Source organism: Mauremys mutica, chromosome 5 (assembly GCF_020497125.1).
Source record: "Mauremys mutica isolate MM-2020 ecotype Southern chromosome 5, ASM2049712v1, whole genome shotgun sequence".
Taxonomy (NCBI): Eukaryota; Metazoa; Chordata; order Testudines; family Geoemydidae; genus Mauremys; species Mauremys mutica.
Genome location: NC_059076.1, coordinates 140437329 through 140462651, shown reverse-complemented (window position 1 = coordinate 140462651; position 25323 = coordinate 140437329). Strand labels below are relative to the sequence as shown.

Genomic DNA, 25323 nt, shown 5'->3' with positions numbered 1-25323 from the left:
TAAAATTTCCAGTGACAAAACAAACTCTTTGGGTATATGTTTGGTTATTCACTAACTGAGTGATCAGATAACAATATGGGCCTCTTTCATCTAACATTTTACAAACTCCAGGAACAGGCATCATTTCTACCTCATTATAGAAACCACTAATCTCAATTTCTGATTCTTGGGGTTCATCTGTAGTGATATCATACGTTTCCACTGATCCATTTGTTTTCCATTCAATTGTTCTCTCATCTGAACTATTCTGAACCTTAAATTAGGTTTTCTGAACAAAATTTCAATAAATCACTTAGATGTGAAGGCCTTGGCCATTGGGTTTTATCAGATGTATGACATTGTATTTGGATGTGTTACAGGGGTAATAGTATAATGGAGGAAAAGGCAGGGGCAGTGGCAACAAGGTGCCGTTGGTATTTGTCATTTAAAATCCAGTTAGGGAGGGTAATACATGCTGAAGGTACTATAAACCCCAAAATCCAATCAATACCACATTCCCAAGCATGGATCCCACAAGTTTCTTCCTGCCAATGTATAATTATTTGTTTCTTCACCAGGGTTAGTTCTTAATGCCCTTTGTAGTCAGGAATTGTCGGACTTTGGCAATTTCAGCGGAGCGAGTATTCCTTCTTTCCTGAAGCAATCGTGGCTCAGCATCATACAGGGGACAGGTTACCAGCACATCACCCTGTAGTGCTTTGGTTTCTGTAGCAAATACTGAATGCAGGTTAGCTCTGTAAATGGACAAGGGAGAGGTTACCAGCACATCACCTTGTCATTTTCTCCTATTGTTCAGAAGGAGGGAAAAAAAATACGAGAAGGAGAGACAGGCTGATCAGTAGTAGAAGTGGAATTATCTCGAGGTGGAGGGGCCTTTTTGCAGTGAGAAGCAGGGTCCAGGCAGTCAGTCCTTGGCACTTCACAGTGGTGTTGGTAGTCAGCCGCACTTGGTAAGGGCCTTTCCAGCATGTAGCCAAAGCAGTCTTTTGTTGGTGGACCTTTGCATAGATCCAGTCTTCTGGTTCCAAGGAGTGGCAGGGCTGCTAGGGTCTTTGGGTAGCGCTTCTTTTACCTAACACATTTCATTAATGCCTGGCAGTGTTTTGCAGATTTTACAGCTGCTTGGGCACATTCAAGCCCCCCCTTTTCTTGGTTGTCAGCCAAGTCTTAACTGTGAGCAGTGTCCTTGAATGGGGCCAGTGTCTTTTTTGTTAACTTGTTCTGTTCTTTTTCCTTCTCCCCTTCTTGGCTTCCTTTAACCTACAAAGGAAACTTCCACGCTTCAGTCATACACCTTTTCCCAACAATGAACACACACACGTTGCCGTTATACAGTACTTCAGTCTTATTATTCAATGTATGCCACATACATCCTTCCAGTACAATAACTTTACTACAGCTTTGGAGCAACAAGCCAGGACAAGCACATACACTTTTGAGGAGTCTGCTCAGTGCAACCTCTGGTGTCCAATAGTTTTCCTCCCTCCCCAGCCCTCTGGCTAGAAATCTGAGGTAGCAGAAGGATCCCATGTACAATATGGGGAGTGGGTTAACCTTTCATGTCCTTGCTTCCAAAGACCGTTGTTAAAAATTTGCACACCAACCATTTTTTTCAGTTAAAAGATCTGGCCAATGAAGTTTTTTTTTTTCTTAAGCAAATGTATTAGACTTTAGTATATCACATTTTCCTGATATTATCCAAACACTTTGTATTCCAAGTTGAATAAAACAAGTATCTGCATTTTGATTTAATCCTTCTATATGATTTTGAACTAGACTGTCCTATGAAAATATTAAACACAATAATTCTGGCCACAAGACAGGACATAAAACACAGAACATAATTCTTATTGTGCCATAGACTCAGAGACTTTAAGGTCAGAAGGGACCATTATGATCATCGAGTCTGACCTCCTGCACAATGCAGGCCACAGAATCTCACCCATCCACTTCTATAACAAACCCCTAACCTATGTCTGAGTTATTGAAGTCCCCAAATTGCGGTTTGAAGACCTCAAGCTGCAGAGAATCCTCCAGCAAGTGACCCGTGCCCCATGCTGCAGAGGAAGGCGAAAAACCTCCAGGGCCTCTGCCAATCTGCCCTGGAGGAAAATTCCTTCCCGACCCCAAATATGGCGATCAGCTAAACCCTGAGCATGTGGGCAAGACTCACCAGCCAGCACCCAGGAAAGAATTTTCTGTAGTAACTCAGATCCCAACACATCTAACATCCCATCACAGACCACTGGGCATACTTACCAGTAAATGCATGGTATGTTGATGGCTTTTCAGCTGGCATCAGTTTTCTCTGATTTTCTGAAAGACAAAAAAAAATAGGTCTACCTCTTTTGGGTAGTCAGTCACTGCTTAAAATATTTCCTTTGTATACAAATACCCTTGTTGATTTCAGGCAAAACAGAGAAATTACTTCATATTTTCTTTGTTTCATAGGCAGCCCAGGTTTCAGTGGCTCCTACCTTATCAGTTAGATGATTTGCATTAATACAGATGCTTTCTGACTTGCTTCTGGATCCAAAGCTATCCACAGCTTAAAGACTCTTTCTTAAAAGAGACACAATTGTTTTTACCAGTATTTTGATTGCCTTTTACTTTTAACTCCTGCTTTCAAAACACACAACAATCTGAAAGAAAACACCACTTACTGTAGCCCCTTAGAGCCTAATACGATTTTAATTAAGTAACATTGAATATTTACATTTCTTTAGTTAATTCGACTAAATTGTTCATAGCCAAATGATTGCAATCAAATAATTTCTTTGCCTGGATTTATTTACAAATATTTCAAAGATACCAAGAATTTTCCTCTTTAGCATTTTACAAAGTTCAACTGCTTGATTCCCTCTAGCAATTGCAGAGTTAACTTCTCACTCTTTCCTTAAATCACTTATTTATCTCCCAAACCGACACCCAATCAGCTCAGATTTTACCATTCCAATTATTGTTCCAGGGATTTAAGTTTCCCATTCCTGTACTTACTTACTCCTTTTCTTTCACTATGCCCTCCAAATTTCCAACCTGTTTTCCAATCTCTCTATCTGTTTCCTGCCCCCTTGGACCTGATCCTGTATTTCTCACTGAACCATCCCTTCCATGGGCACCAGCTTGTTCCACTACCAATTTAGCAAGGAGGGTGGGCTTCTCAACTAGCCCGCACCCCCCTGGTCTCTTCCCTTAAACATTCTTACTCACAAGGCTACCCGAGTCTTCCCTCATGAGGTTTGCCACCTGGGCAAAAACGCATGGCCCATTGGCGTTTAACTATTCAGTTCCCTCTTTGTGGCAAACACACTGCTGTTACGGCATATGCTGAACACAAATGGTTAAATTTTGACAAGTCCCTGAAGAACTGGTACTTGCTTAGCCAGTGTTTCCTTTTCTGCCTGGAAGTCCTGTCTCAAGACTTGCAACTTGCCCTGGGCTTAGGTTTGAGTTGCTGCCTGGTTCATGATCGCTGCGACTGGGGGTAGATCCACCTGACACCCGACCCGGTCAACCGGGGTGGAGAGAGGAATGCTAAATCGCTCTCTAGTTCTCAGATTTACTGCGTCTGAGAGTGGGCACACCTTTAATCATGCAATCCTCAATGTATAACACCAACAGTACCAAGCAAAGCAAACATAAAATAACAAGGGCAAAACAAATAGATGGTGTGCATTCTGCAGGGCTCCCCCCCTACTCAATTTCCCACCAAACTTGAGCCAGATTTTTTGTTACCAATCTATCCCTCGTGTCAGGTGATCAGGCTGACACCGCAGGATCATTTGGAGGAAGATAAAGAAAACACACCATATGACAGAATTTTAAAGCTTCATAAAATAATAAAACAGAGTGTTGGGAACGCTCCCACATCACTCAGGGAAAGAAAAACGTTAACGCCCCAAGCCACTTTCATACACACGTACGTCCAGACTGGCCACGTCTGTGTATAACGTCCAGAGAAGGAGGGGGAGGTGGACGGGAGATTATCCTGTATATAGCTTGTCCAGAATTTCCAACTTGCTTCCACTCTTGGGAGGGCTGTCCTTTTACACGCTGGGGTCTCCTGCAGCGTCTCTTTCAGAGATTCCAGTCTAGGCCGGCTGCCTGTGGCTTCTTCAACGTCCCCAAAACCACGCCAGCTCCAGGGTCACAAAGGTTTGCCTTTGGTTTGCCTTTGTCTATATTTTTTCACAGCCAGCTGGGGCTGAAAGCAGTTTTTCTTTGTACTTGGCATGGTCTGTGTTCGTTCTTGACCTTGAATGCAGAGCAGCTCTCTTTTTATCTTTGGGCAAAGCTGAATTTCAAATTAACCTGTTCCTTTCCTCAATAGACAAATTGCTCCCACTGTGTGTCAGAGGCTTTTTGGTGATTAAAAGCTCCTCTTAGATGTATGATCTTATCTAAATGGAAGGTACCTTCTACTGGGCATTGTTTAGATGGATTTTCGCGTGTGTAAAGATTCCAATTCTCTAAATATTTGCAGGTTTTAGGACCATAACGTACGTACATGTAATATGCTGGGGTACCCTTAGGGGGTGAGGAGGAATGCTTAGACTGTCCACCCATTTTCCAATCACACACACACACACACACACACACACACACACACACACACACACACACACACAGCACCCTGTCCGCTAACAGCTTATAAACTAAGGGTATCCCACCACAGGTCACTCACACAGGAAAGGTTAACGAGGATGGCCACGACCCTCCTACACCTCCCTTCAGCAAAGAGCATCGGCTAGTCTCAGAGAGACGGCGCCGCTTACTCTCATTGCCTCCAGTGAAGTGGTCAGATCAGTCAGTGGCTCATGCGGAGAGGAAAGGGGGAGGGAAGATGGGTTCACACAGTCCTAGACCCAGGCAGGCCCCTTGCCGGACAATGCCAGGCAGAGACAGCCCACCGTGGGTCGGATCTTTTACCGATCCACTAGGTGGAGTCACTGGGCTTGCGTTAGAGTATTTCTGGTCACGAGCCCACCAGCTTCGCAGAATACTCTGGGCGTCTTCTGGCGACTCTCATTCACACTGGTATACCCCCACAGACACCCAGGCCTCTATTGCTAAATACCACGATGCATCTGTACCTTATATCTAGACTCAGTATACTTTCCCTTATATGAGGTGGTAACAACAACCCCTCATCACCGGTGCATTAACCTTATGCATTTCCCTTATGCATTAACCTTATTTGGAGGTGGCCAAACTATGGTCCCCAGTACCGCATACAACTACCTTATTGAGGGTGGCAAAACAGTTCTCCAGTACTGCTCTGCATCTGATCTTGCTGCACAGTCAATAAGTTCGGATGGTGTAAGCCCAGCAGGGACAAACGGCCCCACGGGCAGTCCTCCTCCGATACCCCAATAGAGATTTCAAAAGGTCTCTACCTCTATTGAGGCGCCATGGGGTTGAAGGGGAACAGTCTGCAGCAGCTGCCATTGTCTCCACAGGCGTTGCCATCCCGGATGAGCCCCCAAATTGTTGGAGAAAAACAGTTCTCACTCTGAATGGGTGCAGCAAGTCAAATACTTTATCTCTAGCAATTGTTGGAGGGAGAGAGCTAAACAGGTCTCTCTACAGGTAAACAATTACAGCAAGCATTTATACCTTTTATTACATACAATAATGAGCAACATCTGCATTTTGTTTATACATAGGTCATCTTGATATCTTATTTTTCTCACTTCTATTTAGACTATTGTCTACATTCCATACTTTGTCTAACACAGTGTCGTAACAACTTCTCTTACAGTTCTTTCCCACTCGCCTCACACAATCCTCGTTTCTACAAGTCTTGCATTATTAGGGTTGCAGCTAGCCTGACTCTTACTCACAGAGGCTTTGCATTGAAATCCCTTTCAAATCCCTGTCAGTTCTTGCTCTACTTCCACACTGGTTACTTATTACTGTTTAGTTTATCAATTTGTTCCCAAACCACCTCTAATAACACCTCAGATTTGTCACCTAAAAAGAATGGCTCCGGTTTGGGAATCTCCCTCGCATCCTGAGCCACGAAGCCAGATGCAAAGAATTTTTGTTTCTGTGCAATGGCTTTAGGGGTAACTACTGCTATTGGGGAAGGTGCCATTGGATTTCCAAAGACCATTAATGGCCAACACCTTCTGTTTGTCTCATCTGAAATAAACCATCTCTCAGCCTGGTTCTTCCACGGCTATGTGGAGCACTGGTTCAGTTATGATTGAGGGAAAAGTGCTAATGCTATTACCTGAACCATCCTAGGCTTTTCCCTGCGGGTGTCCCTGCAGTTACATACCCCTGCTTAACTTCTGAGGTCTGATCACAGCTGAAGGTGGTCCTGATATTCACAGTATTCTGAAATTTAGCATTCTGTCTCTTTGATACAACATTTTAATCTGAAATTAGTTTTTAATACCTCTCTATTGCAATAGCTGTACAAAACCGAAAGATTATAGTATTTTGCATTTGTATGGCACAGTTATTTAAGACCTCATAGCATTTACCAACATTAAACCTCACAACTTCCTTGTAAGGGATATGTATTATCATTCCTGCCATCATTGAAATGCAGCAATTTCTGGAGTGGAATGCAGCAGTTTAATAGTGCATAACAGCCTTATCACAGTTTAGAACAGAAAGTGAAAAACAGGATAGCCATTTCAAATTGTAGAAGGAATTTGAGGAATAATGTAATTACACGTAGTGGAGTTTGGCAAGGACCACTGGGGTTAAAATTACTGTTGCTACAAAAACTGGCCATCGGTTCTCTACTAATTACAAGTGATCAACACCTTAGTTCTGTGAAGATGGCACCAGCAGCATCACAAAGTCCTGTTACCATGCTGGGGTATTGGTTGTTTTCTGACATCAGAGAAGAGTGCCACCAGCACAACTTGAGATGGTAACTTGCTGTCTGTGTGTGGTCTAAGTATTGACTCAGCCAAACCCTGCTTTATCTTATGGGACTGGTCAGTTTCACAGCACATGATGAACCTGATGGGCTTCTTGAGGTTAGAGAAGCAATAAAGATTTGAACTTCTGAGTGGCCCAGATAAATTGATTGCATGCATATTGTTTTTCACCTCCAAACCTCTGTTCCTTTTTGTGGTTCTGACCAGGGTTGCTGTGCTGAATGCTGTTTGATGTAAAAGTCTTGCAGTCAAGTTGGAGTTCTGAGTTATTTTTTTTTGCCAGCAACAAATTAAAGCCAGAAAATTGAGTTTCATCATAGATGACTTGTTTTATTGCAAATCCTGTTTGTCCACTCAGTACTTCAAATTTTTTTGTTTTACAGCCTTTTGTTAGAGGTGGAAACTATTTTTCTGTTGGAGGAAAAAAATGGAATGGCAGTTCTTCTGATTTTCTGTCAGTTTTTTTGGGTTTTTTTTAAGGGTGTTATTTTTTTCAAAATAAACAAGCTTTTTTAAGAAAGGGAAAAACCACCTTTTGTGCAACAAATAAAATAACGAGGATTGTTATAACTTATTTAGTGAATATATCCAGGAAATGTAACTTCCTTCATGACTTAACATCACAGTTCTAGGTAAATTGTACAGTAGAAATACATTATAGCTTTAAAAGTGTCAGTATCCTCACTATTTTTAGAATGAGATTGGTTTGTAATTTCAGTGTTGAAAGAATTTGTTAGATGTTCATTGAATATTATAATTGGGCAACAGTGTTCTAGTTATTTTATTTTAGGTGTTTTAACTTTTGTTTTAAATCTATTTGGGTTGAAACGTCTTGGATTTTAAATTCAGTCTGAAATCGTGAAAATTCTTTTTCTTCCTGCAGGAGAACTATGTGTATGCTTCTGCATACATTACTTAGTTCACAGGACAAAATATGATTCTATTCATCTTTATTTCTAGCTCTTCTACATAACATTCTGCAGCAGAACTGGCATGCACAAGAGCACAGGTGTGATGCTAATGTAGATGAGGCTTGACTGACTGAAAGAGGAACACTTACCATGCTATAGACTTAGAGAGATCTTGGTCCATACCTTTTTCAGAAAGAAAATCCTTATATTGCAGGGTGGGAGAGGGATAGTCCTGGGGATTGAGGGAATCAGATTGGAAATTGGAAAGAGTACATTGGAAATGATTATATTAAATACAAGAGGGAATTGGAGAAGTTAAGATTCAGAGCAAATGATTAGCATATTTGTAAGGGAGAAGAACGTAACATATTGTCTGTCATTCTAGTTAATGCTAATTGGATTGCTAGCTAAAAAGAGACTTGGAAATAAAATGACCTCTTTACACCCCTCCCTAAAAATGAGTGGTGATTTTTCTCATTTGGGGCCAGAAAGAAGATGGTGGGTGGGTGGGTTAATTGCATTCCCTTTCATTTTCACAGATTAATCAGTTTAATCTCCAGTTTTTTTAGCTACAAGTGTTAAGCCTAGGTACATTTTATTCTAAGACTAGGAAAAATGGATGCTGATATTTGGGAGAAATAGTTCATTAAAATTGATTTGTATTTTAGTGCAAGTTGCAATCTTTAAATAAGTTTACTTTGCTATGCAGTTCTGCAGTCAACTGTGGCAGTGGTAGTGTCTGAGTCTGAAATATTTTTTTTCCTGAAGCAAAACAATCTCAAGAGGAGTCATCTTTTAAAAAAAAATAAAAATTCTTAATATATTTTGTCAAAACAAGTGTTAATAGTAATTCAAGGGCATTTTAATAGTAAAGTATGAGTAATACTGGGCACTTTGAATCTTCTGTTTTACAAACACTAGTAATGAATCCTCACAACCCCTCTGAGACTGATTTAAAAAAAAAAACCTATAGGAAGTTTTATTTTGTTAACTTTGTTTTACAGACTTAAATAAAAATAAACTTTCAACACCTGAATTTTCTGTTTAGTTTGTAACTCATGCTTTTGTTTTGATATGTGGGTAGTGCCGAGCAGTGAGGTGCTGTTTTGTACCAAACTTGCTGTGTTACTTAAGTGGAGAGATCTAGTTGAGGACAGGGTTAGTTGAATTTCCCTTTTTGTGGCTTTAAAAGAAAAAAGCCATTACAAATATTTCTCTGTACCATCATGATAACTTCTGCTGGTATGTGGAGGGAGACAGGACAGTATTCTAAAATTTCACATTTTTTTAAAAATTTTATTTTCTGTATAAACTCTGAAATGTGTTTGGAAAAATAATATACTTTTACCACTAACTGTGTTCTTGCAACAAGGAACACTTGTGGCTTTGGTAGCACGGGACTTCAATTTAATTGATTTTAAAACTGGTTTTCATCCTGTTGCAAAACTGGTTTTACATTAGAATTTTGCTATTTTGTAAAATTTTACATGTTTAGTTGCAATATCTAATATCTGTTTTTAAACCATTATTAAAATGGAATGGAAATTGGCTTTAGGGAAACTTTCATTAGGATTTGAGAACACTCAGTACTTTACAAGTTTGGGCCCGTAAGAGCTGTCTATACTGGCAAACTGACCATTGGTACCAAGTATCAGAGGAGTAGCCGTGTTAGTCTGGATCTGTAAAAGCATCAAAGAGTCCTGTGGCACCTTATAGACTAACAGACATATTGGAGCATGAGCTTTCGTGGGTGAATACCCACTTCATCGGATGCATGCACTCACGAAAGCTCATGCTCCAATACATCTGTTAGTCTATAAGGTAGACTAATCTTCCAACATAAGACAATACACAAGCTGACGTGGATGTCACCGGATGGGAAAACCAGGAACCAAATTGATCACATTGCAATCAATCGGAAGTGGAGAGGGTCACTGCTGGATACTAGAGTATTAAGAAGTGCAGATGTAGGTGGTGACCATCACCTTGTATTGAGCAAGCTTCAGATAAAACTGAGAAAGACGAAGAAAGTTTATGGGCAACAAATTTTCGACTCAAAGAAGTTGGAAGAACCGTCGGTAAAGGCACAGTTCATATTGGAGCTCTCGAAAAGTTTCAACTTCTAAATGACTTGCGAACTGGTGATATAAACACTTTTTGTGACAACGTTGAGAAGGCATATGTAGAGACCAGCAAGACAGTGCTTGGCTACAAGAGAAGAGAGTGGAAAGTATGGATTTCAGATCACACATGAAAACTCATTGAGGAGAGGAAGACAGCAAAACTACGCATGCTAACTGGAAGGGATGAGCAACAGAAAGCTGCGAACAAAGAATATAGGGAGAAAAACAAGGCTGTGAAGAGACGTACCCGAAAAGACAAAAGGGATTATATTACCAGTCTGTCAAGAGAGGCACAGTCAGCAGCCACGCGGGGCGACACAAGAACTGTGTATAGAATCACGAGGACTTTGACAGGAGGGTTCAGCAATAGGTCAACAGCGGTTAGAGGAAAGAATGGGAGAATATTGATAGAAGAGAGAGAACAAATCAATTGATGGGCAGAGCATTTTAGAGAGACTTTAAATAGATCAAATCCTGAAGAGGTAGTTGAAATAGAAGAAAAGAGTTTTCAGTTGGAGGTAGAATGTGGCCCTATCATAGAGCGAGAGATAGAAGAGGCTATTAGACAGACAAAAGCAAACAGGGCACCAGGTGAAGATAGAATAACCGCAGAAATGCTAAAAGCCGACCTGAATACGAGTGCCAGGATTTTAAAGGAGCTATTCAACAAGGTGTGGGAAGAAGAGAAGGTACCTGAAGCATGGAAGAAAGGTATCATCGTGAAATTACCAAAGAAGGGTGATTTGTCTGTGTGTGGTAATTGGAGAGGTATAAACTTGCTATCAGTGATCGGGAAGGTTTTCTGCAGAGTTCTGTTACAGAGAATAAGACAAGCAGTAGAAGAGATCCTGAGGGAAGAACAAACAGGATTTAGGAGTGGGAGAGGATGCGTTGATCAGATATTTGTACTACGTACGATAATGGAACAATCTATTGAATGGAACTCGCCACTGTTTATTAATTACCTCGACTTTGAGAAGGCATTTGATAGCGTCCACCATCCATCTCTCTGGAATATCTTAAAAATATATGGATTCCCTTCGAAAGTGATTAACATCTTCAAAGATATGTATGCCGGCAATAAGTGTTGTGTTCGCCATGAAGGACAGAGAGCGAGTGGTTCCATGTGAGAACGGGAGTTAGACAAGGGTGTGTTATTTAGCCCATCCTATTTCTTGTGGTCATAGATTGGGTGATGCGGAAAGCCACTGAAGATAGGCCAAGAGGGATCGCATGGGGACCCTCTGGTCATATTGAAGGCTGTGACTTTGCGGATGATATCGCCCTGATTTCGAGCTCTCAGACGGACCTCCAAGAGAAGACTGATAGAGTAGGTAGAGTAGCAAGGTGCGTAGGACTTAATATCCATGCCGGTAAGAGCAAAATAATGAAAGTAAAAACAGCCAGCTCGACGAAGACAGTGTTATGTGACGTAGAATTGGAGGAGGTGAACGACTTCAAATATCTTGGTAGTTACATATCGGCTGATGGCAATATTCAGAAGGAGATATCTACCAGAATCGGTCTTGCAGCAAATGCATTCTATAGACTTCAGAATATTTGGAGGTCAACCATCTTGCAAATGAAAACCAAGGTAGAGATCTATAGGTCGAACGTCCGCTCTGTGTTGTTCTATGCGGCGGAAACATGGAGGACCAACAAGAAGATAGAAAGTCAGCTTCGGGGCTTTGAAGGAAGGTGTCTTAGGCGAATTCTTAACATACATTGGTCGCAGCGTATCACCAATGTTGAAGTGAGCCGATTAACGGGCATCAACAATATAGTGGATGAAGCCAAACAACGAAGATGGAGGTGGCTGGGGCATGTGTTGAGAATGGGTGCTGATAGACACCCTCATATTGCCCTACGATGGACACCACAAGGAAGGAGGAGGAGAGGTAGACCATTGGGGACGTGGCGAAGGACCATTGAAGAGGAAATGAAAGGTATGGGAATAAAGTGGGATGAACTCTGCTGTCTCGCTCAAGAACAAAATGAATGGAGGAAAGTGGTTGGCGCCTTATGCTCCACAGGGAGTGAAGAAGAAGAAGTAGTCTATAAGGTGCCACAGGACTCTTTGCTGCTTTTACATTGGTACCAATAATTTTCAGCAAAAGGTAGGTCAGTTTGCTATTGTACATTAGGCAATAATGTCTTTTGCCCCAGTCTTGCAAACCTTAATTAGTCTCATTTGGCCTACTCATGTATGGTCTTAACTTTAAGCACATGCAGGTGTGTGGCCTTACATTGGTCCTTTAGGCTATAGTGTCACAGCTATTAATTTCCAGCCAAATGTTCCCAAATATAAATAAAAAATATTTCAGTGTTTGTACATGGAAAAAAAATGCTTCATCTCCATGTGAATTAACTGACAGAAAATAGAAGTTTAAAATAAACTTTTTGTTTACCTTATATTTTAATGCATCAGTAAGGATGAACATTTTAAAATTCTATTCTTGAGTTTGAGGCATTAATATAATGGCATAAGTCTTAATGACTTAGCTTTTGATATCTAACATAAAATTGCACATCTGTGTTTGCTGAAGTTATACAGTTTCTCGGTTTGTCAGATTTTCTCAGCGTAAGTAACAACACATTAAACTCTAAATTTTTTTAGATGATTGCTAATAGTTTTATACATAACTGGCTGTTAAAGGTTTTTTTGGGTTATCATAGAAGATTAGGGTTGGAAGAGACCGTAGGAAGCTATCTAGTCCAACCCCCCGCTCAAAGCAGGACCAACCCCAACTAAATCATCCCAGCCAGGGCTTTGTCAAGCCTGACCTTAAAAACCTCTAAGGATGGAGTTAAGTAATGACTGAAACAACTCACTCTTTTGAAGCAAATAAATTGCTGATTCGTTTTAATTTAATGCATTGTTTCTGTATAACTCCTGCTAAAGACTTCATTTGTATATGTGCACGTTGACAAATTTAATGTGATATTAATGGTTTTTTATTTAGTATAAAATGTAGCCATTTAAGATGAGAGAGTTGAACTAAACAGATTTTTTGATAACTATAATTTACTTTATATTAATTTTGGACACGGCATTTATACATTAATCAAACTTCTGTGGATATCTTTTCCTCCAACAGGATTGGATTCAGCATCAGAATAATCCTGCTCACATTGAGAGCTGCCGTCAGTTACGTCAACAGTAAGGGATTTCTGTTGTTTGTGTGTACGTTTATACAGTAGTCATATGGTATAGCACATTACTGTCATATTTCTTTAACTAGCCTTATATGTATCGGTCATCCTTATTTGTTTTGGGTGATTAGGATAGAGTTTAAGCTAACATTAGTTACTTAGAGTTGTTGCTGCCCCAGGACTTGAGCTTCATAACCTATTGCAGTGAAAATAAGTTAGGAACATAGTTGGAAATCTAATATTAGAGTAGTTCAGGTTGCAAGTTCAACTTGTTGCATTGACTATTTTATTTTTAAAACAGGTATCCTGATTGGAATCCTGAGGTCCATTCTTCGAAGAGGTAACTGCCTTTGAGAAATAAGGCAATTTTCAATTAATCCAACAATAAGAAATGAATACAATAATGAGTTACTTTTCCTTTACCTAGTTTTCTGCTTGTAAGCAATAGCTGTGGTGCCCTTATGTTTTTATTGTACAATTACGTTAAATGCGGGTTTTCTTATACTTGATCATAGGTTCTATACACAACAGCAATACTATACTGTTGGGGCTCCTCTTTCAGAGAAAAGTACAAGGCTGAGGGAACAGTCTCTGAAAAAGCATAGAGAGCAGTACTGTCTTGCTCAAGAGTAGATGTCTTTCTGGCAGATATCCTTTAGTCAAGTACAAGTTATTGGGCTCAGTAGATAGTATGTCACCATTACCTGTGGCCTGTGTTATATGGAAAGTCAAACTAAATGATCTAATAGTCTCTTTTGACCTTAAGATCTATGCATATATGAATTTTGAAGCAACTTTATTTGAAGACTGCAATCTCTACTCTTTTCTTGTTCTCTTAATTTTATTTATATTTCAGCACAATCAGAATATTCTGTTGTTCAGAATTGTGTGTGTATTTTTAGCTTGTCTTGTGTATAAATCAGGAAAGAGATGGATAATTTTCTGTTTCCTGAAGTTGGCCTATGCCTTTTAAGCAAGATGTTTGCAATTTGTGTGAAAGTGATCATGAAATGATAGATTTGTCTTTGACAGGCTTACCTGGTCTAGGGGATAGGGAAGAAACAATAGATGTTATATATCTTAATTTTAGTAAGGCTTTTGGCATAGCTCCACATGACATTCTTATAAGCAAATTAGGGAAATGTGGTCTAGATGAAATTTACTATATGATGGGTACCCGTCTGGTTGAAAGACCATAATCAAAGAGTAATTATCAATGGTTCGCTGTCAAGCTATGAGGATGTATCTAGTGGGGTAACACAGGAGTCAGTCCTGCATCTGTTACTAGTCAATATTTTCATTAATGACTTGGATAGTGGAGTGGAGAGTATGCTTATAAAATTTGTGGATAACACCAAGCTGGAAAGGTTCCAAGCACTTTGGGGAGGACAGGATTAGAATTCAAAATGACTTTGACACATGAGAGAATTTATCTGAATTCAGCAAGGTGAAACTCAAAGACAGGTGCAAAGTACTTGACTTAGGATGAAAAAATCAAATGCGCAGCTCAAAATGGAAATAAGGAGCTGGGGGTTATAGTTGATCACAAATTGAATATGGGGCAACAATGTACATTTGCGAAAAAGGTTAATATTGTTCTGGGATATATTAGCAGGAGTGTTTGTATGTAACCCATGGGAGGTAATTGTCCAGCTCTGCTTAGCACTGGTGGGGCCTCAGCTGGAGCACTGTATCCAGTTCTGGGGGTTACACTTTAGGAAAGATGTGGATAAATTGCAGAGTGGTTAGAGGAGCACAACAAATTATAAAAGGTTTTAGAAAACCTCACCTGTGAGGGAAGGTTAAAAAAATTGGGCATGTTTAGTCTTGAGAAAAGAAGGCTGAGGTAGAATCTGAAAACTGTCTTCAAATTCGTTGAGCTGTTATAAAAAGGACTCTGATCATTTGCTCTCCATGTCCACTGAAGATAGGACAGTAATAATAGGCTTAATCTGTGGCTAGTGAGATTTAGGTTAGATATTAGGAAAACCTTTCTAATTGTAAGAGTAGTTAAACTCTAGATTAGGCTTCCAAAGGAGGTTGTAGAATTCCTATGATTGGAGGTTTTTAAGAACAGGTTGGACAAACCTCTTATCAGGGATGGTCTAGGTTTACTAGGTGCAGCATCAGCCCAGAGAGCTGGACTTAAGGACCTCTCGAAGTCCCTTCCAGCCCTATATTTCTATGATTCTATAACTCTTGGGAAGCTCCTTGTTAAAAGGCTGAAAATATGAACACAAAAATTACTGGGAACAGATCTAGTACACAGGCACCTTTTTAAATGTATTAATGATTTTGTCTGAGAATTCATATGGCTGACTAAGTTTTGAAACATTGAGTGCTGCTAATGATTATTTCGGAGTGCTGACGTGCTCAGTGCAGAACAAAGAGAAAGAAAAGGTTCCTACCTCTAGGAATATGTCAAACATTAGATAGCAATCTTTGGGATGAGGGATCTAGTAGGCTTAAGGGTGTGCAAGGTTTTATTTTTGTTGAGGGGTGGTTTTTTTTTAATATCTGTATCATGATAACACAGTGAGAGAAATTGGGTGTAGCTGGCTATTATAGCCTGTCAGTCAGACCCAGAGCTGCTGGCCGTTTTCCAAGGGCCTTGATGTATTGCTTGTGCATTGTTCCCAGTTCAGCAATAGTTAGTGGATCGTCCATCCACAGGGGCCGGTGTTATGATTCTACTTAACTACTGTGATTAGTCTTTGTAATATAAAAACTTTGTTTTTTAATGGAGATATGAATAATAAGATTTTACAGGTTGCCTTTCTCTAATTTCAAATTCCACTAAGATGAAATTTAGTATACAGCCTCACACTGCAGTGACAGCTCTTTTACCTTTCTCTCACACTGCACTGTCTTCCCACTATTCCTGTCCTCTTCACATTTTGCATTTGCTACTTCCTCATCTGTTTCTGATAGGCTTGATATAGGAGTTACTAGTAAAATTCTATTGCTTGTGTTATATAGGAAGTCAGACTAGATTTTTATGGTCCCTTTTGGTCTTAGAACCTCTCTGAATCTTCAGTCACCTTGCAGTTTTTAGCCACTCAATCAGTCTCTCCTGGACATCCTGTTCTTCCTTGGCTTTTGTGGCCTGGCCTATCAAAGTTCTCCTACCTCTGAGTGCTTTCATTGTCTCCTCAGGTTCACCCAAATTTAGGTAACATCTATTTGCAGCTGTCTAATATTTACTTCAATCCTGGCATGTTGTCTTTGTTCATTCCCATCTATCTGACTGTTTTGCAGGGCTAATGTCCTGTATTACCCATCACGAAACTCAATTTCAACATAGTCAAAACATAATTAATTCTTTTTTTTGATGGACCTTCTCCTTCTGTTTCTGTTGTTGACAGCACCACCATCCTCCCTGTCTCTTACGCTCACAACCTTGGGGTTATCTTTTTAGTTTCCTCTCCTTCTCCCTTCAAATATTGTCACCTGTATTCTAGTCGCCTCTCTTCAACTCAATTCCTGGTACTTAAATTCCATTAAGGAACTTGTGTTACTGGAGTTTGAAGCACACTTACTCTTATCTCCGGTTTTAGTTTTATTTTCACAAGTTGTTTCAACAGACTGTTTAAATTGAATTGATCCTTTTCAAATTAGATAAGGAACTACTTTGGGTAATCTGGTCATCTACCTTTGTTTCACAGAAATGAAGGCGAGAGAAAAGAAAATCAGACCCCAAAGAGACGTTCCAACTCTGGTAGTCCTGGTCCTAGGCATTCAAGAGGATCAGGCTCTGGCCATATTCTTCGCCGGTCCCGATCCCGATCCAGGAGCCCTGGCCGTTTCAGGCTAGCTAGACCAAGAAGTCGAAGTCCAAGGCAGATGCGTCGTCCTAGCCCTAGACACAGGTCTAGGTCACCACAACGATCTAGAAATCCTCTGAGGTGTAGTCCACGACCCCAAAGATCTGCTAGCAATGAATGGGCATCAAGGAGGACAGCTAGATCTCCAGGTAAGGAGATGGATATTACAGTAATTAAAGGGCAAGCTTATCAGACTGAAACTTCGGTAGTTTTCAGGAACTTTACCTGTCCTCGAGCCCACCTGCCAGTTTTATTATATAGTGGAAATAGTGAAACTCACCGTTCACTAACTGCTGTCAAGTGCCTGGAATAATGCTGGAGAAAGGTGTTGTGTTTTTTTGTTTGTTTGCTTGTTTGTTTTTTAGTCTTTCATATATAGTAATTTTAGGTGTTAATAGAAGTGGTAAATGTTCAGACAATTATGTTTTGTAAGCTGATGGTGTCTCCTGAGCCATGAGAACTGAACCATGTTTTAACAATTCTGTACTTCAGCTTTCTTTTTCTCCTGCAAAAGTTTTTTTTAATTTTTTTTTATTTTTTTACCTCAACAACACCTAAAACAGTGTGGAATGTCATCCCTGTACCATTTTAGCTTTTGGTGACATTAACTATTGCAGATTCTATGAAGGGCATCAGGTTCCTCACTCCTCATTTCATCTGCAAGATCCGAGGCCTGCCTTCTTCTAGCAGTGTCAGTAATGGGGAGAAGGGATTACACTGCCTGTTGAGAGAGTGTTAATTGTACCCCTGCTTAGCTCTTAGATCAATGAGGCGAGATTGGAGCAGAGAGCAGTTTAAGAACCCTCCCTTCCCCAGCATAATAATTGCAAAGCTGCTCTGGCAACTGCAGTATAGAAGAGAGGAAAGAGGAACAGGAAGATGCACCGGCAAGGGCAGTAAATAGAGGAGAGGGCTAAAGGTAGTGCGAGGGGGGAGGAGCAGAGAGAACTATATTAAAATCTCTACTAATTCTTTCACACTTGAAAGTGGCTTGGTGAATGATGAGCAGGATGGGATTAAAAAAAAATTCTGTGATGCTAGCTGGAAGATTTTAGAAATATAAAGTACCCATGGACACTTTTGATTCTCTTCCTCTTCTCTGCCCCTTACTCCGTTTCACCCAGTTTGAAAGTTTGTGCAGCTCTTAAAAGTTCATATTATTTTGGGCAACTGTGTGCAACTTAGTTCTGAAAATGGAGTTATCCTTGCCAAGGGGATATACTGTGTGGTTGGGATGGTTGAGGCCCAAAACTTCAGCTTTGTTTACACAAGTTTTTACCAAAAAATATTTTTATTTTAATTATTTGTTTTAAGTTCCAATTAAAACAATGCTTGGGTATTGAAAAATTCCATTGCAGTGTTTGCAATCCAAATGTTGCAGCTTTGTACTACTGCACACATTTAGGAATGGAAACTGACTGTCTGCTTCCTTTGTCCAGACTATGAATGTATTGCTGAAAGAAAACAGGCAATGTTAATGGTAAAAAGTAAAGTTTTGTTTTTGCTACAGTTTTAATTATATACAATGATAAAAGGAGAACAAACTTGATTAAAAATATTAGGTTCCTTTCTATCTTTTCACCTTTTTTCATAATTTTCCTTTGCACTTTTTTGCAAATTATCAGATTTGTTTAGATAAAGCAGTTTCTTACAGCTCCAGTCCTGCTTGGGAAACTGATAAACAATGTATTATAGAAAAACTGTTTTTTTCTTTTCCTCAGACAAAAAGGCAGCCTTGGAGGCTGTAGTAAAAAGTTTGGGAGCCAGTTTCGTTGCAGAGTTCAATAAACAGAAATCACTTCAAGCAGCTGGACAAGGGTCCTCAGGGATAGGAAAAGCATCATCTGCACAAGGGATTTCAGGGGTAGGGAAGATACATGGATCTATGAAAAAGCCACTAAGTGCTACAGGTCATCACAAGACTTTGAAGAAAGATTTATCATCTGTGCCTGGCGCAGCTGCTTCTAAAATGAAATCTGAAATTTCTGGTGTGCAAGAAAAGAAAGAGATGAATTTTGATGGGAAAGCTGCAAAGGAAACCAATGTTCCTCGTCCCGCTCCTTATAACAGAGTCAGTGTTTTTGTATTTTTCATTGTGGTTTTGAGAATTTGGTTAATACAGCTCATCTTGAGAGAGATCATTTGGAAAAAGGTGCAACTATTCCCTTTAAACAGCTGGTTTGCTGGCTTTGTATAGTAGAAACTGTAGTCTAAATGTAGCAGTTTACTACTTGCTAGTAAGTCTGATAAGCAGTACTGCAACACGGTACTTTGAAAGCTGAAAATTATTCAAGAGTTGCGTATAGGTCATTCTTACCTCTGACTTTGACAGCTTTCTTAGCATGAATTCACTTTTCTGGTCTTAGAAATAAGAGCAATGCAGTATTGACCAATTAATATGCATTTCTGTGGTACTTGTTTCAATACTGACTATTCCTTAGTCCTTATTCATTTATGTATTTATTAACAATAATGTGTATTACGGTAGTGTCTAGAGGCCCCAACTGAGGGACCCCATTGTGCTAAGCGCTTTTATATATACACATTCTAAGAGAGAGATCTTTTCCAGAGCAATTTACAACCTAAATAGACAAGACGGACAAAGTAGTACTATCTCAATTTTACAGATAAGGAGCTGATGCACTGAGAGATTAGATCAAGGGTAGGCAACCTATGGCACGCGTGCCAAAGGCGGCACACAAGCTGATTTTCAGTGGCACTCACACTGCCTGGGTCCTGGCCACCTGTCCGGGGGGCTCTGCATTTTAATTTAATTTTAAATGAAGCTTCTTAAACATTTTGAAAACTTTATTTACTTTACATACAACAATAGTTTAGTTATATATTATAGACTTAGAGAGAGAGACCTTCTAAAAAACATTAAAATGGTATTACCGGCACGCAAAACATTAAATTAGAGTGAATAAATGAAGACTCGGCACACCACTTCTGAAAGGTTGCCGACCCCTGGATTAGATTGTGCCCTTACACACACGGGAATCCTGTGGTAAAGTACATGCATCCGACGAAGTGGGTATTCACCCACGAAAGCTCATGCTCCAAAACATCTGTTAGTCTATAAGGTGCCACAGGACTCTGCTGCTTTTACAGATCCAGACTAACACGGCTACCCCTCTGATATGTGATAAAGATAGGAATTAAGCCCGGATCTCCTGGGTCCCAGTTGAATAATTTAACCACATGACCTCTATTCTCATAAATTTGTTGATAGGCACCTTAAACCATCCATAAACCAGTGGGTGGTATCTGCAGAATATTTTTTTATTATTCTTATTTACCACTGTTTAGTTGGGATGGATGCAACCAATCATGCTGCTAGAAGCAGGTAATTTCCCGTCATCAAAGTGTACAACAAAGAGAACATTATATCTTTCTAAATAGGATAAATGTAAATTAAATAGACAATATCCCAATGAAACTAAGTGACATTGGTAATATTTGAGAACCTGTGAAGCACCTTATGCATCATAAGACCAAACAACTTAAAAGGATTTTAAAACTTTATAACACTTTTTAAAAACTAATAGCCCTAATATTCAAAGTAGATCATAATATTACAGTTACATTATACTGTGGTCCCACATCATGTTTTACAAATAAGTTAAAAACTTTTAGACATACTTATGAAATAAGGGAGGGCAGGTTTACAGTCTATCCTAATATTAAACAAAACTGCTAAAAGTTAATTTACCAGTCTGTTTTTAAACTTGCAATGATTTTCATTCAAAGCTTTTTTCTTTTAATGTGTGTGGCTTAGAAAATTGTTGGTTGTTATTTACAGCTGTTGAGAGAGAAGCTTTTGAGTTGTGGCACAGTTCTCCATATATCGGATTTGCCGGATGATGGCTTTTCAGATCAAGATATTAAAAAAATTGTTCAGCCATTTGGTAAAGTTAGTGATCTCCTGGTGCTTCGCTCTAGAAATGAGGTAAGATGTATTCTAAGGTGCCCATCGATATGTGGCATCTATATACCATACTTATAGTGCCTTGAATGTACATGGCTATGAACATGGGGGGGAGGAGAGGAGGGGGAACAATTAAACATGTCAATTCTCTGTCCCAAAGTGCTTATAGTCGAAGGCCACCTAGCCAGTTTCAGCCATTAAAGATGCCATAAGTCATCTTGCAAGAACAGGCATGTTAGCTCTGTCAGTGTCAAAATAAGTCTTAGTTGCTTTCTGAGCTGAGAATTGTTGGAAAAAAAATCTGGATTACAGTTTTACAGGAAGAAACTTTTAAAACATATCAAATATCTAGATGATTCAACAAATTTCCAACCTCTGTGTGTGTGTGTATATATATATATGTATATATATGTATTCATATTCCTTCACGGTCACATGGTGTGAACAGACCTCCTAAAACAAAATATTATTTGGTTTTAGTTTTCAACTGTATGGCAAATAATTAAAAACAAACTTGCAATTTATTTTAGGCCTTCCTAGAAATGAACTACAAAGAGGCAGTGATAGCAGCTGTGAAGTATGGTGAGACAGTGCCAGTGCTGGTAAATGGGAAGCGTGTGAAAATAAGCGTAGCCGAAAAACCAAAAGCACCTTCTGGCCAGGTAAGCGGGATATTGAAGAATAGGGTAATGTTTTGTTGTTGGGTTCTTAACAAATGAATGATTAAAGCAACAGGTTTCTTTGGGGAATTAAGATTGGTATAGATCTCCATCTATGGAGGAACGGTAGTCTAAAACAAATATAAATGTATCTGATTCCAGCTCTTGCATTTCTTTGATCCCCCCCCCCCCCCGTTTTTTTGCTTGTTTATGGACTGAAGATGGATATTTGTGGATAAATGTAATAATTTTTTTCCGAGCCATAGAAGATGTAGTCTGTAGTAACAGGTAGGATGTAGAGAATACAGTAAAGTTTTACTTCATATTCTTTCTATAAATTACAGGTCAAAGTAAGTCTAAAGAAGACACCACAGAATATAAAGAAAGCTGCATTGAGTACAAAGTAAGTGTTGACATGCATGCATGGTAAGTACCACTTTTGCTAGTAATTCTTGAAAATAGTAATGGGTGGAAATCCATTTTCTTTCTAATGTTTTCACATTTGTGAAATTGGTTTTTAAAAACTTATGAAATCCACCTGTCATCTCTGATCCTGTTTCTTTCTCATATTAGAAAAGATGGAAACAGTACTACTACTAAGAAGACTAAATCTGCTACTCCAGCTGCTTCTGCAGGTGAGTTCTAGTCACTCTTTCTCTGATACGATCTCCCTTTCCTCCTTGGCTAATACGGGTTTACTTTTACTTACCCTGGTTGTGACTGAAAGCAGGCCCAGGAAGGGGGCTAGAAAACAATTTGGTTTCTCCTTGAAATTTCCTCTCTTAATACAACCACACACCCCTTAAGAAAATAAATCCCTAACTCCTATGCTCCAATAGGTTGATCACAAGTTGTATGCTTTTATCTGTAAAAGGTGAGTATGGTATTTATGGTCCTATAAAATCAATGTGTTTTTTTTCTATTAACTTTAATAGGCTATGGATCAGCCCCATGAGCAATAGCTGCCTCCAAGATCCATACCAGTGCTGCTCAGTTATTCAGCTGTCAGGAGGCACTGCAGCAAGTGCCGTATGCTCTCTTCTAGATCCCAGTGCATGCTAGTTTTGATCTGTCAGTGTTCAACACCCTATTGAAAGACTGAAGACCATTGCTAAAATAGGGCTTTATAATTTTTCACCACCAGGCTTTGTCATGTTTTTAAAGCAAAATAGTTTTCTGATTTAGGATTTGTAATGACACATTTTTCTTGTTACTTCAGCAAAATTAACAAAAGCCGGACAAACCGCAACAAAAGCAGTTAAACTTGCTGGTAGGTTTTAGATTTGTTTTAATATACATTTGAAAGTAACTAAACAGCCATGCTGCCATGTACTGTTATGTCATTAGCTTTCACAAGCAACTGTAAACAGGATTAGGACAAGTCACTATTTGGATGGGAAATCAGTCAGGTGTTTAAATGTACATGTTGCTGTTGATTCAGTTGGTGGCACTCTCCTTGTCATTATTGAATCCAGTGCCTTAGTGGCTGTTTTTTTCAGATAAGGTGTAAAATTGAGATTCAGGTTACTTGTGGTCATTAAAAAATACAAGTTTTGTAAGAACAAAACCTCAGTGTCCTAGCCTAATTTGAATTCTGGTAATTGTATTTTACTTGTCTAACTCCCTCTGTGGTTACTGTTGGTATTCTTGCCCACTTGTTGTCTCCGTTGTTGTGTTACTGTGCACTGTTAAATAGCTGCCTCTTTTTATTCCAGTGCTGGTTGCATTTCAGTCATGAATGAAGTGATTCCTATTAATTGTATACCGTTTTGTAATGTGTTTGGGATTCCTTTAGGATTGAAATTGGTGTAATAATATCCACTTCCATTCAAGGGTGCTGGAACAGTTTTTATAACGGGAGTGCTGAAAGCAGAAACTATGTGTTTGGTGGTGGTTACTACTTCAAGCCATGCCCAGTTCCAGCACCCCTGCTTATATTGAATTCTTACGTTACAATTATTTTACGTAGGTAAACATGAAGTAACAAAGAAACCGGCAGTGCAAACAGATAGTAAAACTAAGAAAACTTCAACCACTTCAGGTAAGGCAAATGAGAATTGTCACTCTTTCAGTGAAAACATGCAGAAATTGTTTTCCTTCTAAAACAGAAGTATGTCAGGTTCTAAGGCAGAATCCCAGCTTTTTCCCCCCTGGAGTCGCCATTGTAATAGATGTCAAGTATCAGAGGGGTAGCCGTGTTAGTCTGTATCCACAAAAACAAAGAGGATTCAGGTAGCACCTTAAAGACTAACTGATTTATTTGGGCATAAGCTGAAGAAGTGGGTTTTTACCCACGAAAGCTTATGCCCTAATAAATCTATTGTTCTTTAAGGTGCCACCGGACTCCTTGTTGTCACTGAATAGGTTGTTTGATAGGCAAGCTGCCTGGCACCCTTATGTTCCCTTGCCTCAGGCCCCAGCCTGTTGTTGGCAGCAGTTGTTTTATGATGGCACCAGTGCTTAGGTGCTGTTTGCAGAAGGCGTATAACCCTTGCCTACAGGAGCAGGGAGGGAAGGTGGGTTTCAAGAAGTGAGCTGTTCTACCTACACCAGCATATTTGCAGTGGGAAGCTAGAGTGAAACCAGGGTCATTGAGCGATTCCCATAGCTCTTTTCTACTCCATTTCCCCAGATTAGTTTAGGGCATTCTGCTGCCGCCCCGCCCCCCTCCAGTTTGGGAAATGCTGTTCTAAGGAGTCTCATCACCAACTGTGCTTATTTGAGAAGAATAGACACCTAAAATTCTAGGTTCTGATACTGAACTGAGGCAAGAGTAGCATCCCTCACTGCCAGGAATTGGCAGAAAGTGCCTATAATTAATGAGGAGCATGCTTATCAAATTGCCTTTATCATCAGATAATGGTGGTTAGTAATTACTGAAAATCTTCTGTGTGCTTGGTATTGTAAAAACAGAGAGACCAATTCTTTGAGTGGTGTCCCTATGGCCGTGCCAGTTCAGGTGCGCATATACCTCTCAAGCCCTTGATCAGAGCTTTTTCCACTAGCAAAGCCCGTTTGGCCTATGTGGGTGCCCTATGCCTCCTCACGATGCACATCAAGGCTATATAGGGATGCGCAGATGAACTGCCCGCAGTTGGCCTGAGATAGAGTTCTAGTTTGTCCGCCTTGAGCATGCCTCAGCTATTTTGTATTCATTTATGGTTGTTGAAGATTAGTTATTGCAGTTAGTTGTTAGTAGTGGTTCTAGTTAGCTAGTAAGAGGATAATTTTTTTCTCCTTGTGGAGCCTTGTCTTCCTGGCAGGGAATGCCTGGCTTTCCAGGCTTCAGATGCTGTCTCTCCTGCCAAGAAGCTATACCTGTGAGGTGATGCCCACAGTAAATGTGTCTGTTGCTTGGCCGAGTCTCATGTCTCCCAGAAGTGCAATTTCTGCCTAGCTGTCAAGTCTAGGGCATGGAAGAACAGGGAAATTAAGCTCAGACTGTTAATGATGGAGTTCTCACTTTGACCAGTGTCTGAGTCAGGTCAGGAGACCACCTCCCCACCCCACCCCTGCCGGTACATCTGTGTTCTCTACATCTTATCTGTTACTTATAGACAGTTTTTAGGGCTTGGAAAACATTATTACATCTATCCTACAAATATCCATCTTATGTCCATAAGTAAGCAAAAGAAATTAAAAAAAAAAAATCAACAGTTCAATTAAATAGTTCTATGTCCTGTTCCAGAAAGAATGAGAAAATAGTGTGGGTGATTTTGTTTTGTTTTGTGGGAGGAGGGGTCAGATAATCACAAATACATTCAAGTTGAGCTGGAGATGATCCCTAAGGCCTAAGACATCCATCTAACAGGAGTTGTATTCATAG

The 25323-nt window shown here is 39.8% G+C and overlaps 1 protein-coding gene across 3 annotated transcripts in view; it reads left to right on the top strand.

The window, feature by feature from the left end:
- Nucleotides 1-25323, top strand: part of ZNF638 (zinc finger protein 638) — a 77820-nt gene that overhangs the window by 15868 nt on the left and 36629 nt on the right. For all 3 annotated transcript variants that reach the window (XM_045018766.1, XM_045018767.1, XM_045018765.1), the window contains exons 3-12: nt 13032-13093; nt 13388-13426; nt 16752-17059; nt 18632-18981; nt 20713-20859; nt 21369-21500; nt 21842-21900; nt 22071-22132; nt 22717-22767; nt 23467-23538. In XM_045018766.1, the coding sequence (XP_044874701.1) occupies nt 13032-13093; nt 13388-13426; nt 16752-17059; nt 18632-18981; nt 20713-20859; nt 21369-21500; nt 21842-21900; nt 22071-22132; nt 22717-22767; nt 23467-23538 (1282 nt within the window). The remainder of the gene's footprint in view (nt 1-13031; nt 13094-13387; nt 13427-16751; nt 17060-18631; nt 18982-20712; nt 20860-21368; nt 21501-21841; nt 21901-22070; nt 22133-22716; nt 22768-23466; nt 23539-25323) is intronic.